This window comes from Eretmochelys imbricata, chromosome 27, assembly GCF_965152235.1.
Source record: "Eretmochelys imbricata isolate rEreImb1 chromosome 27, rEreImb1.hap1, whole genome shotgun sequence".
Taxonomy (NCBI): domain Eukaryota; kingdom Metazoa; phylum Chordata; order Testudines; family Cheloniidae; genus Eretmochelys; species Eretmochelys imbricata.
This window is the reverse complement of record NC_135598.1, coordinates 7,491,375-7,510,027: the sequence shown is the minus strand read 5'-3', so window position 1 is coordinate 7,510,027 and position 18,653 is coordinate 7,491,375. Positions and strand designations below refer to the sequence as shown.

The window sequence follows — 18,653 nt, the reverse complement described above, 5'->3', positions numbered from 1 at the left end:
ATTTCACATGCTCTGTAGTGGAAACTCATCCAGAGCAATCAAGTAGGGTTTGCTAACACACTGATACTAGACCAGATTTGATACTGGGCTCCGTTGGGTTGTAGCCATCGCAGCTGAGATCAGACACGATTGGAATTTCCCGGGCATTTGGGAACCGTCCCACACTTTCCTCCCAGTTTGCTGCACACACATATGGAGATCCTAGCTTTAATTTCTGGAGCACCTTCAAAGAACTTCAGGTGCTGGGTGGTGATGGTGGGCGCCTCCCATTCCCTGGAGTCCTTGCTACCTCTTACCAGGATCCAATGGATAGCACTTGTCCTGTCCCTTGCAGACCTTGGCTATGCTGTATGTGGTCTCCATGTCCGAGAGGATGTTGTTGTACTGAAAAAGAAATTGTATCCACTTAGATGCCTGTTTATTGCTCTTCACTCAGAGACAATCCAACAGCATTCCCTGTCTCCAGCCACCCTTCTCTGGCCCTTCCATCCAGAGATCTCAAAACACTTTACAGAGATGAATGAATTCAGCCTCACCACTGCCGGGAAGGTAGGGAATGAACATCCACGTTTCACAGGGCATGTGTATGGCGGGGGGAAATGGAGGCACAGAGAGACGAGACTTCCCCAAGCTCAATCTATGAGCCAGTGGAAGTCCCAGGGGCCTGAATCTTCAACCCACAGGATGAAAATCTCCCTCATTTACCTCAGTGGGAGTTTTGTCTCTCCTGCGACAAGGAGGGAGGCTGGAGCTTGGGAATCCTGAGTCCCACTACCGTGCTCTGGGCACTAGCTGATACTCCTCCCTGCCCTCACACACAAACACTCTCTGTCTCTTTCAACGAGAGAGAGAACATGGGAAGCCAAGTGGTTTAATGGTGGCAGTCCACACCTGGCATAACTGTACTAATAGAACCGTTGAAAAATGAGCCATAGGTCAGTCGTCTCATGCCCCCATTCTCTGTATAGGCTGAGCTCCTGTGTCAGACTACATCTCCCATGATGCACCAGGGTCTCCTCTTTTGGGGATGGGAGGCAGTGCATCATGGGAAATTGAGTCCAATTGCGGAATCCAAACAATAAACAAGAGTGGGGGCGCTAGGCAACCAAACTCCAACTCCAACAAGGGTCCATGGCAGCATGTCCACATTGAAATATTTTGACTCTCACACATTCAGTTTTTGAACAAAAGAAATCATTTTTTTCCCATGGAAAGCAGATCCTTTCTGCAAAGCAATTAAGTTGAAAAAACACTTTTCTGTCAAAAAAACAGTTTTGATTGAAAAATGTTGATCAGACCTAATTACTAATCAGCTGACCAGCTCAGACACTGTACCAAATCCATGGCCTCAGACCTTCCCGGCTGGGCTTCATGACAAGGGTCAGAACTCAGCCTCCCCCTAGAACACAGACCCCACCACATGGAACTAAAGGAGAATCTCCAAGAGTTGTTAGGAGGAGCAGGACCCATGACTAGCGCTTCTGCTTTGGGGGATTTATTAATTTCATTGGGGGAGGTATTTTTAGCAATTTTTGAGTTTTATGCAGCTGTCCAAAAATCAGGGGAGTTTCAGGACTTTCTCTTTGTATAGACTGGAATGATTCATGAGCTACATGACTCATTCCAGCCTATACTACCGTAAGGGTAATCGCTTTGTCATGGTCCCTCGTGTACTTAAACATAGTATTTTTTCAAACAGCATTGTGTTAAAGTGCACTCAGGAACCTTCATGGCGCACTAGCAGGATATACATCAGTGTTCTCCAACCTTTTTACACCCAAGATCAATTTTTGAATTTAAGGGCAACCCAGGATCTACCCTGCCCCTTCCCCGAGGCCCCACTCCACTCACTCCATCCCCCCGCTTGCTCTCCCCCACCCTCACCCTGGGGCCAAGGGGTTCGCAGTGTGGGAGGGGGCTCCAGGCTGAGGTGCAGGAGGGCATGTGGGGTGTTGGCAGGGGCTTGGGGTGCAGGAGGGGATTTGGGGTGCAGGAGGGGGCATGAGGTGCTGGCTCTGGGAGGGGGGTCAGGGCTGGAGCAGGGGGTTGGGGTACATGAGGGGGCTCACGGTGCTGGCTTGGGAGGACGGTCAGGGCTGGGGCTTGGGGTGCAGGAGGGGGTATGGGGAGCTGGCTCTGGGAGGGGGGTCAGGGCTGGGTCAGGGGGTTGGGGGGGCTGGCTGTGAGAGGGGGCTGGGGTGCAGCCTCCTGCCTGGCGGCACTTACCGCAGGCAGCCCCTGGTGGGCAGCATAGCGAGGCTAAGGCAGGCTTCCTGCCTGCCCTGGCCCTACACCGCTCCTGGAAGGGGCCAACGTGCTGCCCCTCTCTGCTGGCACCGAGACCCCTTCCCCCACCACGGGGCCGCACTGGCCACTTCTGGGAGTGGCGTGGGGCCGTGGCAGGCAGGGAGCCTGCCTTAGGGGCAGCCCCGCTACACCACCAGAGATGGCAATCGACTGGGAGAGTCGCCAGGTTCGACCAGTCGATCACGATCGACAGGTTGGTGACCACTCGTCTACATGGACCAATTAACGTACAACACATTAGTGCACTTTAGAATTCACCCCCCTCCCCCCCAGTGTGCATTACAACTCCGTGTAGACAAGCCCTTAGATACAAATAACTCTTTCCAATAAACACAGATTTCATTTGTTGTGTATCGGGGGTGAGGGTGGGGGGGGGGTTAATCAGTGTACTGATTCCATCCAGGAGAGGGCAGTGGTGTACACACACACACACACACACACACACACACACACCCACCCCCGCCCCTTGGTCTGCCCCAATAGCACAGAACACAAAGGGTCTCTTTTAAAATGGGCTTGTCACACTGGAGTATCTGGGAGTCGGGCGGACGCATTTCTGACCTGCTCAGTAAACTCTCTTTATTGTGGTTGGGAATAATCCGTGTTTTAAAGGGGGCGTCGGGCCTCCTGCCCAAGCCTGCTGGGAACCCACCATCCCATCCTCATGTGATGTTGTGGCAACGGCGGGGGCTGCGCTCGGACTGTGCTGCCGGATGAGACAGGAGGAGGCGGATGGGCAGGGAAGCAGGGCGCGTGAAAGCACACTTTGGGGTACTCTGGCCAGATCATGAAAAACACAGGAGTTCGGCTCCCCTTTTGGGTGGAATTTTGGGCCTGTTACTTTTATCTAACTGGATCTCCCAGACCTACTCGTAACTCACCCACCAGGAACCTGGGATCAGCCCTGTACTGCATCTCGTCCTTCTCCATTTCCAGGATCAGTGCCGGCCCAGGTGCAGCCCTCCAGCTAAGGGCAACACAGAGTTATGCAAAGCAGCCCACAGCTGCCCTCGCCTTTCATAGGAGATTACAGACCCCAGCATGCAATACTCCCACTGCATCTGAAGAGCCAAGCCGCGCTGCATGCTGGGACACGAAGTCTTTGCTTGGTGAACCCCGTGGGGCAGGGATTGGGCCTTCTCTGCTTGGGAAGCGCCCAGCATGCTGTCTCAGCTCCGCATGGAAGACGTGGGAGGCCGCAATCCACTCCATGTTAAGCGGGGCCTTCTGGGTGCTGTCACAGAACACCCTGCCTCCCCCTCCTCTCACCTCCTTCAGCTCCAGGTCAGGCAGGGCGGCCCTCTCAATGTCGCTCAGTTTCTTCAGGATGCGCTTGACGCTCTGGTCCTGGAAGTCAGAGTAGTCGAACTGCCGGGCCTGCATGCCGTGCTTCAGGGTGTGGGCTGACATCTCCAGGTTCTTCTCCAGCTGCAGGACCAAGGGGGGACAGGAAAGGAATCATCTGATTGGGGTGATGAGACGCAGCCCCCGCTAAGAATACTGGCAGCTATGGCATGCTCTCACTGCGGGCTGGCCAGAGACCTAGGTCTAGGTCTAATCTACAAATGAGGCCCAACTCATTTAGGGATGACGGGAGAAAGGCACCTCCCAGCGTATGAATGCTACTCTTTGGCTACCCCCTGGCAGCAGCAGGAGCTGCCCCGGTTTTCTGTGCTTGTCTGCAATGGACTTTGGGGACAACCTGCCTGCCTCTGCTCAGCGTCACACTCTGTGGCCTGCAGCCCGGTCTCATACCATGACCTGCTTGTTGTAGTCCGTGATGTTGGTGTTGTAAGCCCAGGACGCCTCGCTGTAGGCATTCCACACCACTTCGGCCGTGCTGTTGTACTCCCCCAAGAAGTCTTTGGCTTGTGCTTCGTCCGCTACTTTATCTAGAAGTGGGGAAAATCCAATGGATAAAGTAGCCAAATGAGCTCTTCCCCTTGTGTGAGCAGAACCTCCTTGGAGAAACCATGAATCCAGTGCCACAGGCTCTCCACGCATCTGAGCGGGCACCACTTCCTGCCCCCTTAGAGGGACGTGACAGGAGAAGCCAACAGAAGAGTAGCAGGTCGACGCTAGTGAAGCATCTGCCTTTGTTCATCTGGACAGGAGTAGCCAGGCTGAGCCCAGCATTCTAGACCATACCGGTCAGCCAATCAGAATGCAGCCCAGAATGCTACCTCATGGATGATCTGTTACATCGGGAGAGCAGGAATTACTCTAACAGAAGAGACCCTTGGTCCATCCCGTTGTGGATCAGGTGTCCAGCCAATGGCGCATGTTTCAAAGGAAGGTGCAGTGCCCCACGAAGCACATGACTGTGTGATGCTATCCGGAGCCCAGCCGGAGCACGGTGCTATTTTGGACTAGCCCATCTCACCACGCTCTAGCAGAGACATTGCCCACCTCCCACGTGTATTCTGAGTAGCAATGCCATGCTGTGTCCATCTGGGGACACCTCCCAACACCCCTGGACCCAACACTGAGGATTTACCGATGCCATCAGGGTAGCCCTCAGGGACAGGCGGGCGCCACTCGAAGTCCGGCCAGCCCAGTGTTTCGTTCCTTTTGTTGTTCTGATTCTGAAGCCATGCTGTCACAGGGCTGAAGTACTCCAGGAGGGCCCCAGCGTCCATCTTCTCCATGCCAGTCATATTGAAGAGGATCTCTTGCCAGGGCTTGGAAGAGCCAGCTTTCAACACCTCACTGCAGAGAACCGGGAAAGCAAATGCCAGCAAGAGACAATGAGATGGACATGCCAAGCAAAGCATGTATAGTTTTGCACATCCAGAGACGGGTGTGATGCTGGGAGAGCAGGTGCCAGCTCATGCCAAAGTCCCCATGTCTCAATTGAATGCTGACACACACAGAGCTGGAATGAGTCTGCCTCACCTGTGTGTTAGTGTTATTAAAATAGGTATTAGAATGATAAAAATGTGTCTAGAATGCTTGTGAGTTGCTGCATGCATTAATCTCACTGATAGCATTTGTACCCCCTAGTGTAATATTTGAGCAGTTGTATTGTGAGCCTCTGTGACTGTGTAACTCTCCAGACAGGAGAGAGACATTAATTACTGTGAAGTGCTGATCATCAACACAATGTGTTACGTCCTCCCCAACAGGAAAAGTCCATTGACACCAGACAAACTATTGTGGGACATTAAAGAGGACAAAATACTTCGTTGTTCTGTCCTCCTTCCCATGAAGATGAGTCCTGTAAGTGGATTCCTCTGATCAGCTGAGTTCGCAGCTCAGAGCACATGGCAGGAAGGGGATAAAAACCCAAAACAAAAGGAACCTGGTATCTCTATGCTGCTTGGATGCTGGGGCGCAAGGGTTTTCTAGACATAAGCAAGAGTTTCCCAGCTGCTTACCCTGGGTTAGCTCTAAAGGACATATACAGCTTGCTGATTATAGAACTTCTATTACCTTTTGAAACTTGATTGTAACTGATTTGTTTATATATATTTACCTGCTTTAACCTTGTAAATAACTCTCTAATTTCCTTTTCCAACTTAATAAATCTTTATATAGTTTATTATAATATTGGCTACAAGTGTTGTCTTTAGTGTGAGAGCTAAGGTGCAATTGACCTGGGGTAAGTGACTGGTCCTTTGAGACTGAGACTAACCTGAATATTGCTGTGATTCTTGGCATAAGGGACCATCTGTCACAAAAGTATCTTCACCTGGGTGGTGAGGTGGGTGGGGGTGTCGAAGGGGACTGTCTGTGACTCCATGCATATGTTGTTATTAGTGCCTGATGAGTTCACACTTAGTAATTGGTTGATGAGCTTTAAGTGTAGATCTCACAGTCAGTTTGGGGTTTGTGCCCGGCTTCCTAACAGTCTGTCCTGAGTCACTGCAGCCAGTGTTATGGGCAATCGATTCTCAGGCTTCAGGGGATCAACTGGCCACCCCAGGCTCAGAGGAGCATCTCTTCTCACCATGTGCTTAAGTCACTTTGGAAAATGACACCCAGGCCCCTAAATCACTTAGGTGTCTTTAAAAATTGGACAGCTGGACCTTCTGTTTTTGGGCTTCGTTCAGGCCTGGAGTTGCATCAACTTACATTAGTGCTGGATTTGCAGAAAGTAAAGTCTTTACACACATCCCTGCCACTTTCACAGAGGGCACCCATCCCTGTATGGAGAACGTGCCCTTAGCTGGGACTTGAACAGGGATTCAGGCGTTTAAAACAGCCACACTACCACTTGAGCTAAAGGCTAATCTTCAGCTAGTCCTAGTGTAGGGACTGACAGCCTCCTGGACCTCCAGCCTGTAGGGAGCAAGGCCATCACATATCCCCCAGATGAACCGATGCACTGATCCCATAAGAACAGCCATTCTGGCTCAGACCAACGGTCCCTCTAGCCCAATCTCATGTCTTCTGACAGTGGCCAGTGCCAGATGCTTCGGAGGGAACCAATGAGAGAGGCTAGTGGAGAATGAAGACACCCCGCCCCCCATGCCTTTTGTGACCTCTTGTGGTCCTTTCTAACCACCCTGCTAGGGCTGGGGCTCCGGGCTGAGCAGCTCACCCCCTTCTTTCCCAAATCCTCCCTCGGCTCTCACCTGAGTTTCGCTCCTGCCTCTTTAGATGTGTAGATGTCACAGGTGTGCAAGGGGCCGGTGTGATTGGCAGCTTGGCACAGGGCCTTGTGAAACTGGAACTGCAGAATAAAGCTCACAAAATACCTGTGAAGAAAGCAAGTGCCATAATAACATAAGAATGGCCATACTGGGTCAGACCAAAGGTCCATCTAGCCCAGTATCCTGTCTTCCAACAGTGGCCAGTGCCAGGCGCCCCAGAGGGAATGAACAGAACAGGTCATCATTAAGTGATCCATCCACTGTCGCCAGTTCCCAGCTTCTGGCAAACAGAGGCTAGGGCCACCATTCCTGTCCATCCTGGCTAATAGCCATTGATGGACCTATCCCCCATGAATTTATCTAGTTCTTTTTTGAACCCTGTTATAGTCTTGGCCTTCACAACATCCTCTGGCAAGGAGTTCCACAGGTTGACTGCGTTGTGTGAAGAAATACTTCCTTTCGTTTGTTTTTAAACTGGCTGCCTATTTATTTCAGTCCTCAGGGCTGAGCAATGGGAATGGAGGAGAGAGACCAGCCCCAGTACTTTTGCCTCCTGCCATTTACATTCTTCACATCTTTGGAATCATTCTAGGCCCTGAACAATAAAGGGCCCCGATGGTGACTGGTGCGATTAGGCTGTTTCAGAGTCCGACCAGGGGTTTTTGTGCTGACAAAGGGGAGGAGACGAGAGACAGCACTGGGATCAGACAGAAGCACTGTGTACATTTCACCGTCACTGCCCTGTACTCTGGTCTCCTGACGCTGCAGAGCTGGGTTCCCCACACTGTGCTGTACCCCAGTCCTGACCCACAGCACCCCCTGTCATTGCAAACCTGGGCTCCCCACACTGCTCTGCCGATGGTGATTCTATGTGTTGTGCCATTACAAACATTGTGAGTATCAGGGGCAATAGCATCGAATAACTTTAGGTTACCCAGGCTGTATATGAGAGTCTCCAGGAACTGTCACTAACTTTAAGGCTCACTGGGGCCCTGCCACGCATCAGCTTAGCTAGTACATGGCATAGTTCACCCCTTATTATTCCAGTGCAGGGTCCCACGCAGCTTTGCCAGTGGGCCACTATCCTGGCCTACAGAACTCCCAGCCGGAGAGACAGATAGGTATGACCTGTAGGTGCCCCTCGCTGCGGGTCTGGAGGACGCTGCCTGATCCACACAGCAAGCTGCAGCCACTTCCTGTGGCTTTTGTGATACAGATAAACGTGCCACAAAGGACTAGAGTGGAGCCTCGTCAAATTCAGGCTGGTGGATTGGCCCAGCGCACCCGCACATGCCAGTGGTCCGAGAAGCAAGTCACGAAGTACCTGATGTAGGGGGTGTTGCCAGGGATGTGATACTTTGCACCAGGGTCAAAGTTGGTTTCGTTCCTTGCAATGGGAGGACAGATGCCCTGATATTTAGTTCTGTAAAACAAAGGGGTTGGGGGGACAAAATGAACAGCATTAGCAGGGGCCTGAAAGAATCAGACACATGAGCCCCTCCCTGGTGTGTGCATAGTAAAGAGGAAACAAGAAGAAGGAAGAGGGGAAGCTATAGTGATGAACAGCCCTGAACGTGTCTGGGGCTTAATTTCAGATATTTCTATCCATCCACCCCCCAAACATCCGTCCCTCTGTCCACATATACACCCACCCACCACCCACATATTCATCTATCCATCCATCCACATATACACCCATCCATCCATCCATCCACCACCCACATACCCATCCATCTATCCACATATACACCCCCCCATCCATCCAGACACCCACTCACCCACATATCCATCCATGCATCTATCTTCGCACAAACATACCCATCCATCTATCCACATATCCACCCATCCATCTATCCACATATACACCCGTCCATCCATCCACATACTCTTCCATCCATCCACCCACCCACCCACATGCCCATCCATCTATCCACATATACACTCCCCCACCTATCCACCCACCCACATACCCATCCATCCACTCACCAACACACCCATCCATCTTCGCACAAACATACCCATCCATCTATCCACATATACACGTATCCATCCACCCGCCCACATACCCATCTATCTATCCACATATACGCTCACCCACCTACTCATCCATCCATCCACCCACCCACCCACATGCCCATCCATCTATCCACATATACACTCCCCCACCTATCCACCCACCCACATACCCATCCATCCACTCACCAACACACCCATCCATCTTTGCACAAACATACCCATCCATCTATCCACATATACACGTATCCATCCACCCGCCCACATACCCATCTATCTATCCACATATACACCCACCCACCTACTCATCCATCCATCCACCCACCCACCCACATGCCCATCCATCTATCCACATATACACTCCCCCACCTATCCACCCACCCACATACCCATCCATCCACTCACCAACACACCCATCCATCTTCGCACAAACATACCCATCCATCTATCCACATATACACGTATCCATCCACCCGCCCACATACCCATCTATCTATCCACATATACACCCACCCACCTACTCATCCATCCATCCACCCACCCACCCACATGCCCATCCATCTATCCACATATACACTCCCCCACCTATCCACCCACCCACATACCCATCCATCCACTCACCAACACACCCATCCATCTTCGCACAAACATACCCATCCATCTATCCACATATACACGTATCCATCCACCCGCCCACATACCCATCTATCTATCCACATATACACCCACCCACCTACTCATCCATCCATCCATCCATCCACCCACCCACATGCCCATCCATCTATCCACATATACACTCCCCCACCTATCCACCCACCCACATACCCATCCATCCACTCACCAACACACCCATCCATCTTCGCACAAACATACCCATCCATCTATCCACATATACACGTATCCATCCACCCGCCCACATACCCATCTATCTATCCACATATACACCCACCCACCTACTCATCCATCCATCCACCCACCCACCCACATGCCCATCCATCTATCCACCTACTCACCCATATACATACCTATCCATTCACCCACCTACCCACATATACACCCATCCATCCACCCACCCACATACATACCCATCCATCTATCCACCTACTCACCCACATACATACCTATCCATTCACCCACCTACCCACATATACACCCATCCATCCACCCACCCACATACATACCCATCCATCTATCCACCTACTCACCCACATACATACCCATCCATCCACCCACCCACATACATACCCATCCATCCATCCATTCATTTACCAGAGTATTGGCCTGGCCCCAAAGCTAAGAACATGCTCTCTTGTTAGATTTCTGGTATTCCCCATTGGTCACAAGGTTCCTCCCCTTCCGATCCCAACCAGGATGCACGAGTGCAAAGGTGGCCATAATGGCTGCCCAAAGGCACCTGACCTAGCCACATCAGTGAAAGGTTCGGGACTGACATTTGGGTCAGTTTCTTCTTTTCTCCAGCCACATTTGTCCCAGCCCATTCTCAAGGGTAAAATTGCAGCTACGCTGTCTCTATTCATTTCAGCCCATGCTGGGGCCGAGGGTGAACTAATCCGGTCAACTCACAAGCAATCACCATCTGTTTGCACGGTGCATCTTTCAAACCAGAAACAGCACAAAACTATTCACGCTTCACACATGCATGTTCACTTATGCTCACACCCATGAACATACACACGTGTGCACACACCCCTGGGCGCACAGGTGCACACCCACACACACCTGTGTGGGAAGAAACACGCATGCACACACATGTTCATCAACCACACATGTGTGCGTTCACACCAGCGTGCCCTTTACCTCAGATACCACCAGTCATAGTTGTAGCGGCTAGGGGGGGTGCGGCCACTGAAGACATTCCAGCGCCACTGGTCGATGAGGTAACCGAAGGGGAGAAAGGCAATCTTCTCCAAGGCCATTTTCAGCAAGTAGTTGATGTCACTCTCTGCAAGAAACAGAGCCGGAGTGAAGCAGGGAAGGGACCTGGGGGGATGCAGACATTAGCCCAGGCTTCCTGGAAAGAGCCCCCGGACCCCTGCAGTGGGAATTGTGCCCAGGCAGCTTCCTTAGTTGGCCAGAGGAGCAGGAAGGTCTGCGGGGGCGAGCTGAAATGGCATTGTGACACAATGTGCCCCTTTCCTTCAGCAATCGCCTCGCTAGACGCTCCTCCCTGGCTCTCCTGACTAGAACGGGGTGACATTTTTTTGACAAAACTTTTATTTTTTCCCCACCGAAAACACCCAACGCATCGTCGGGTCCCCCAAAGCGTTGTGGCAATTCACGCCAAATCTGCCAAATTGTTTCAGCCGGAAAAAGAGAAAACCGAAAAACGCTGCTTTTTCCAGTCAAAACGACTTTTGGTTTCAAATTTTACGTCCATTTTATTTGATTTTTTCCCCAACCCCTTCAAAATAAAAGTTTGTTCGACCCGAAACGATTTTTGTCCCAACGTTTCAGGCCAGGACGGAGGTGCGCTGACAGGGCTCCAGACCGGATTCATAATCATCAGCATAAATACGATCCCAAGAACGCTTTGTCCCCTACGAAGCAGCCGCTGGCTTGCAGCAGCAGTTTCCAACATGTGTTTGGCTCAACCTGGTGCCATCTGGCTCAACACGTGGGCCGGTTAAAGCCCAGCTCCAGGACAGAGCCTTTCCAGCCTTGCCTTTCTCCAGCAGAAACTAGTCACTTTCACTCAGACAGCTGGCCCGGGCCTAAGAGGAATTCACTGAGCATGAAACCCAGCCCAGAGAGCTGACTTCTCCTTGGAAATAGGCTTGCTTGGCTGCAAGATCCAGATTCCAGAAAGAAACCAGGAACAGCTCTGCAAGGGGAGCTCTGTTCTGTTGGCAGGGAGAAGGGTTTGCTTCAAAGCAAACGAGGCACAGAGCCCCGGTTCCCAAGCCAGCCTGTGATTCAGCACCCAGGGGTGTTGCCGTGGGAGTCCTTCAGGGGTGCAGACAATGGCATCTCGGTGTCTGGGCACCAGCCTGCTCCTGCAATCGGATCCATGCAATTACACTCCAAAGCTGGAGGCTAGTTTGAGGCCCCTTTCAAAACCTCTGCACTTGCACTGGTTTGAAACTCCCAAGGCTCTTCTGGCCGCGTGATGACTCTTGCTTTGCATCCGAATAAGCGAGATCAGACTCGGACCCGTGGTCATTCAAATCTTAAGGACAAATAATCCACAAGTCCTTATTCTGTTTTTGCTCAGGCAAAATGTCCATTGACGTTCATGGGCCTGAACCCGAGAGGTGCTGAGCACCCACAACCCCCAGGGAGCCAGCGGGCTCAGGCCCAGGGTCAGTTTTCCCTGAGTAAGAGCTTCCTGGGTCCCAGCGTTTGACGCCTTGCTCCCCTTGCTGACCCAGTGCACAGGGTGGGTGCTAGCCTCGGAGATCCCAGCCTAGCAATAGGATCAGCCGCAGCAGCTGCCCGTGTAGCCCCGGCTACCCTCCCCCTGAGTGGCAAATCGTCCGCTCTCATCAGAAGAAGCTAATTGCAGGCGACCTTTGCTGCGGCTTCCCGTCATCACATTAGCTCACGCACTTCTCCTCCGCCGCACAAAGACGCTCGCCTCACCGAAAAGCCTGGACCTGCCGGTGCAGCCTTTGGCTGGGTTATTTAAAGGAGCCTGCCCCTCAGCGAGCAGTTCCCAGGGCTGCAGGGTGGGCAAGTGCCCATGGCTTCAGAACCAGGTGAGCCCCGAATCTCAGCCCAAACAGGTCTTTGGCTGGAGCAGGATTGGGGGACGGGGGAAGGTTCATTCTTTGGAAGGGGAAGTGAACAACTGCCCTGCTGTTGGTCAGGAGGATGCTGGCTGGGTTCCTTAGACTCATGGCCCCTCTCCGCTGCCCGCGTCTCTGGACACCTAGGTCCAGAGCCTCATCTGGTGTAAGCTGGTATAGCTCCACTGAAGTCAATGGAGTTAGGCCAATTTACAGCAGCTGAGGACCTAGGGCCATTACTTTCAGGTGCTGCCATGGGAGGTTAGCACGAGGGGCCTGTAAGCCACAACTGCCAGGGTCTTGTCCAAGCTCTGCCACAGACGTGCCATATAACCCTGATCACGTCACTTAACCTCGCTGTTCCTTAGTTTCTCCATTCGTCAAACAGTGATAATGATACTCACGCCCTTTGGGAAGTGCTCTGAGATCTCTCGATTTAAGAATGCCCCACAAGCGCTAGGTGTGAGTAAAAATAAATGCACCAGTCTGGGATGTATGAGCTGCACCAGCACGGAGAGCAGCCCCCAGGCAAGGAGTGACGATGGCTAGAAGCACTCAGAAAATCCCCTCAGAGCTAACTCTGGACTCAGATGCTCTCCTGGACCAGCCAATGTGCAACACAAGAGCTGGAGGGACTGGGCAGCTGGGGGTGTGATGACAGTGGGGAGCCCAAACCCCTCCAGCCTAACGACACACTTGGGCATGAACGGCAGAGTTAGCAACTTGCATGCCGGAGGCAGGGGAGAGTGTGTGGAAGGTGCCCTGGTTCAGAGCAGCCATACCAGGGCCCTGGCGCTTTCCTCCCTGCAGATCTCAGCTCATGCTGCAGCCCCCTACCCACCCCGCCCCCTGTCCAGAGGAGGTCTCTGGTTCCCGGTGCCTTGGGGGCATGTCCCCGCTGGTACCTGCATCCTGGGTGACTTGGCTGAGGAGCCCGAGCTTGTGGAGATGCCCGGGGGTGGAGACCGACAGGCTCATGACGTCGCCGATGGCCTCGTGGAAGCCGGGGTTGGCCCCGCTGCGGAAGGTGACCGGCTGGTCCTTGTATTGCAGGTAGTACTCGACGTGCCCCATCTCGTGGTGCACCGTGAAGAGCTGCTCCATGGTGACTGTGGTGCACTGCTTGATCCTGCAGGGCGAGGGGCAGAGTCCTGTCCACAAGCGCCCTTTGCACTGAGGAGGGCTTGACCTGCCTGCTCCCCCTGCTGGGATACACACAGCCCCGGGAGGGAGGGAGGGAGCCTGCTAGCCCCTGGCAGGTGGTAAGCAACATACTCTGTGGGGCAGGGACAGTCAGCAGCCCGCACAACCCCCCACCCCTGCTGGGAACACTGGGGGGATGGAGAACACCCTCCTATTGCCCCCTCCTCGCTCCCCCCAGTAACGGATGCTCACAGCAGCACAGAAGGGACCCTAGGGTGCTGGCGAGGGTCAGTGCAAAGGGGGACTCCGGCAGGTGGTGTCGGTGGAGAGGGGAGAACATGGGCTGCTAAGCCGGATGGGAGAAGGAGTTCTGCCGGGATGGGAACACGTTAGCTATGCAGACAGAACCCCTCCCCCCCCCCCACCCCACATCTCTGCTGAGGGCGGGGGGAGGGTTGCTGGCATGGTTACATGGCTAGGAGGTGTGGGGGGGATGTGTCACCCTCGGGAGCTTGCCGGCATGGTTCTGTGGCTAGGAGATGTGGAGGGGTGGGTGGCAGTTTCTGCTGGCATGGTTACATGGCTAGGAGGTGTGGGGGGATGTGTCACCCTCGGGGGCTTGCCGGCATGGTTCTGTGGCTAGGAGATGTGTGGGGGGGGCAGTTTCTGCTGGCATGGTTCTGTGGCTAAGAGGTGCAGGAGGGGTCACACTGGGGGTTTCTGGCATGGTTACGTGGCTAGGAGGTGCAGGGAGGTCACCTTTGGGGGGTTGCCGGCATAGTTACGTGGCTAAAAGGTGCGGGCGGGGGGGCTCACGCTCCTGACCGACATAGCTATGCCAGTATGTGTTGACCAGGCCTAACTCCTATCTCAGGAGCTGCTAGGAAGAAAGCAGAGGTGGGGCTGGGCTGGGAAACTGAGGCAAAGGGACGTGTCCCCTGGCAGGTGGCACACTCAGCTCCCTCCCACCCGCCAGATTCCTTGCAGCGCTATCGTGGCCCTCGTCCCCAGGCTGTGCGTGGAGTCAAGAGGCTCCCCAGCCTCTCTCTCCAGTGGGGCCTGGCCTCCCGCCCCCACACACCTGAAGTCCTTGCGGTTGTAGAAGTCCCAGGCGGAGGCGTGGCACACCACTTCCCGCCCGTCCGCCGGCTTCTCCAGCATGGACTTCTCCCAGAACTCCGGCGGCATCCCCAGCAGCCCCAGCGAGGTGAAGAACTCCTCGGAGACCCGGAACATGTGCGTAGCGTTCCAGTTCTGGACAAGCAGAGCCGAGGGAAGCCATCGTTACACGAGCCAGGAGGAGGCCGCCTGGGGCCGGGACGCTCCCGGGCCAGTCATGCAGCGCAAGCCTCAGCCGTGGGAGGGTCACGTCTTCTCCCAAGGAGTGGCGAAGGGGGCCAGGTTCACAGCCCTGGAGAACAGGGCGTTCTGCCGATCCCCAGGAGAGATACAGTGGGGCAGCTCCCCTGCGCTACCCCACCAGTGCCCCCCCAGCATAGGCGCCGACCTCCCCTCTTTCCCGTGGGTGCTCGACCCCCACCCCCACCCCTTCAATGAGGCCACGCCCCTGCCCCGCCCCCATTCCAACTCCTTCCCCAAATCCCCGCCCCGGCCCTGCCTCTTCCCTGCCTCCTCCCCTGAGCGTGCCATGTTCCCGCTCCTCCCCCTCCCTCCCAGAGCTTGCTAATGCTGCCAAACAGCTGTTTGGCAGCGGCCGGGTGGGAAACACTGGAGGGTAGGTGGAGGCGCGCTCAGGGGAGGAGAAGGAGGTGGGGCAGGGGTTGAGGGGAGCTTGGCTGCCAGTGGATGGAGCACCCACAGAGTCTGCCCCTATGCCCCCCGCTCTGAGAGATGGCTCTTAAGGGAGGCGCAATACCTGCGTGAGGCTGCTGAGATACACCAAGGCAGGGCAGCCCGAGAGATGCTGGTAGCTAAGAGGATGCCAGCAGCAGGACACTAAACAAGTCAGGCTCCTCTCCCTGCAGCCTGGAGCCTCGGGCAGCTATTTGCATTAGTGCAAACCGGACTGGTGGTTTTTCCCCCCCACACTGGTGCAAATGATGACAGGACGTGCAGGGCATTGACAAATCAGGCCCACTGGGTGGATCATTAACCCTCTACCCCTGGGGTGGCCAATCTGAGCCTGAGAAGGAGCGAGAATTTACCAATCTACATCGCCAAAGAGCCACAGTAATACGTCAGCAGCCCCCCACCAGCTCCCCTCACTCCCAGCACCTCCCACCCACCAGCAGCCCCGCCGATCAGCGCCTCCTCTTCCCTCCCCGTCAGCTGTTTCATGGCGTGCAGGAGGCTCTCAGGGGGAGGAGGGAGGAGCGAGGGCATGGCAGGCTCAGGGGATGGGGTGGGAAGGGGTGGGGCAGGGGCAGGGCCTGTGGCAGAGCCAGAGGTTGAGCAGAGCCAGGGGTTCCCCGGGGAGCCGGAGACACAAGCCGTGCAGAAGAATCTCCCATTAACTGCTCCCGACTGGGCTGAGAGCATGTGAGTGGCCCATGGTGATGCAAGCTGGGGACCCTGGAGCTTTCCTTTGGGGCACCAGCAAGGCTCAGTGGGTCCAGCTGCCAGGAGTCTCTCTGTCTGCCCAAGAAGAAATCTCTCACTCACACCCTGCTGCTTACCTTCCCCGTCTTCCCTCCCTTCTCCATTTCCTCTCAGCCCTTCCCTCGCTTTTTTCTCTTTCTTGGGTCAAATTCCTCCCGGGGTCCAGTCTCCTGGACTGCAACACAGCTGCTGCACCCAGGAGGAATTGGACCCATTCTGTTCCCTCGCTGTGCGCACCGAGTAACGTTCCTTCACTGGATCTTGCCTAAGAGATTCTGGGAGGGCGGTCAAAGCAGATTTGTCCAAGTTGGCAGCCTTTTTATCAGCCCTTCCCCAGAAAATTAGTTTCGCCCTGGGCTCAGACCTGGAGGCTGTTGCCATTGAAAATGGTTTGTGGTCGTGAGTTTCCCCTGGGAGCAGTGACCACAGAAGGGAAGCCCCCCCTCTCTTTCTCCCTCTGCTGTTGGCCTTGGGCTGATGGTGCTAAGATCACTCCCATGAGCCCTGCACCCTGCATCACTGGGAATCTGAATATCCAAGCCGGATGTTTTACTAAAAGATCTGCTCTCGTTCAAGCAGGAACCAATGCAGGGAAGTCCCCTGGCCTGTGCTGTGCAGGCAGTCAGACGAGGTGACCACTGTGGTCCCTTCTGGCCTCGGAGTGTCTCCTCCTATGCCTCCGGCCGGGCGGTGGGAGGGATGCAGTTTGGATGAGAGATGTTCTATGGGGTAAAACATGCCAGGCTCAGCATGGCCCCTCCAGGAGCGACGCGGCTCATCGCTACGGGCAGCGCTCTGCAAACCGCCCCACGGGCAGCAGGCAGGCGTCCTCGTCTCTTGCGGGGTGATTTACCTGCCTCTACCCACAATCCCCAGCACTCAAGCCCTATGTTAGGCTTCGAGGCAAGAGGCTAAACACCCGCAACGAATGGCCACCAGGTTCTTACTTGCTCCACCATGGCGCTGGTGACGTCCAGGTTGGGTTTGCCCGGGAAGGGGACCATCATATCGTAGATATTGTTCCACTGCTGGGCCCACATGTTGCCTGGAGAGAGAACAGCACAGCTCAGGGGTTTGCTACAGCAGGCAGCTGTTCCTATGAACCACCTCTGGCTGCCTCTAGACGGAGCAGAGAGCTCAGGGCCCATCAGCACACTTTCCTCCAGGGAGCAGGACAGATGGCCACCTACAAGCCTACTGGAGCGTCCCTGGAGAAAGGGAGCTTTGGAGCACAGCAGAGGCTCGTCTGGGAGAAGGTATGTGACGGCTCCTTGACTTTCCTCCCTCGTTTCAGCACCTTTTGGAGCTGGAGACGGAGAGGTCTCCTTTCCTTGTCTCTAGCTGCAATAAGAGGAAGCGCTGTCCAACAGTCAGAGCACTCCCAGGCTCCGTTCCCTGCCCCGCCATTGACTCATTGGGTGATCCCCAGGCAAATCACTGCCCGGCTCCGTGACTCCTTTTCACCTCTGTACAGCAGGGAGGACGCTTGCCTGGCGACGGGGCTGGGAAAAGTGCGGGAAGCTCTTCGGATGATGGGCACTACAGAAGTGCGGGTTACTGATGCCAGCAGGTGAGGGAGGAGATGGGGCCATGGCGGCGGGGTGGGATCAGATGCCCTCTACCAGGATCTTTGCAACTGTCTGATTTCCTAACCATTTGCCAGCCCTTGGGAAGGCGCTATGGTGCCCTGCCATAGCTACTGCATGCAGGGTGGTTCGTGACAGTCTATGCAACCTCGTGCACAGAGCTTGGCTCCAAGCATTTCCCATTCCCTCGTGCTCCCCCCCAACCCCCGCCAATCAATCGCCTGGCATAAATTCAACTTCAAAGCCATGTAATTAGCGCGCACGGGTGCATGGAGGAATCTGTTGCAGGGCTAAATATCTGGGAATTCCTCCCAGCGCTGACTGGTCAGACCTGATCCTGGGGTTTGTTTGGGTTGTTCCCTCTGCTGTTTTCCTCCCTTTGGGGAGATCTGGAACTGCCTTGAGCAGCTGCTCTGGGCTGATAACAGACTGAGAACAATATGCTTCCAGCTCGAGCAGCTGTGCTGCTCACATGGCCTGATTGTCGGGGGCCACCAGCATGAGTGAGCGTCACGCAGTGATGGGCTAATCTGAGAACACGTTACGGCTCAAAGCACTCTGCAAACCCTGGGCAGGCAGCACTGTGGAAATGCAGCCACCGCTGGAGTCGAGGATGGCAGCTCAAGAGCACGCAGAAGTGGCAGGCGCTGGGAAGTCTCCTCTCTTAGAGAAAGTGCCCTGGAGATCTTTAATGCCAAGGCAGA

The 18,653-nt window shown here is 54.6% G+C and overlaps 1 protein-coding gene across 2 annotated transcripts in view; it reads right to left on the bottom strand.

The window, feature by feature from the left end:
- ACE (angiotensin I converting enzyme) overlaps positions 1 to 18,653 on the bottom strand; it is a 58,466-nt gene that overhangs the window by 11,269 nt on the left and 28,544 nt on the right. For both annotated transcript variants that reach the window (XM_077806174.1, XM_077806175.1), the window contains exons 6-15: positions 17,311 to 17,408; positions 14,886 to 15,058; positions 13,567 to 13,790; positions 10,734 to 10,878; positions 8,227 to 8,325; positions 6,885 to 7,007; positions 4,805 to 5,016; positions 4,063 to 4,199; positions 3,577 to 3,735; positions 297 to 384 (exon numbers count right to left, since the gene is read on the bottom strand). In XM_077806174.1, coding sequence (XP_077662300.1) covers positions 297 to 384; positions 3,577 to 3,735; positions 4,063 to 4,199; positions 4,805 to 5,016; positions 6,885 to 7,007; positions 8,227 to 8,325; positions 10,734 to 10,878; positions 13,567 to 13,790; positions 14,886 to 15,058; positions 17,311 to 17,408 — 1,458 coding nt within the window. The remainder of the gene's footprint in view (positions 1 to 296; positions 385 to 3,576; positions 3,736 to 4,062; positions 4,200 to 4,804; positions 5,017 to 6,884; positions 7,008 to 8,226; positions 8,326 to 10,733; positions 10,879 to 13,566; positions 13,791 to 14,885; positions 15,059 to 17,310; positions 17,409 to 18,653) is intronic.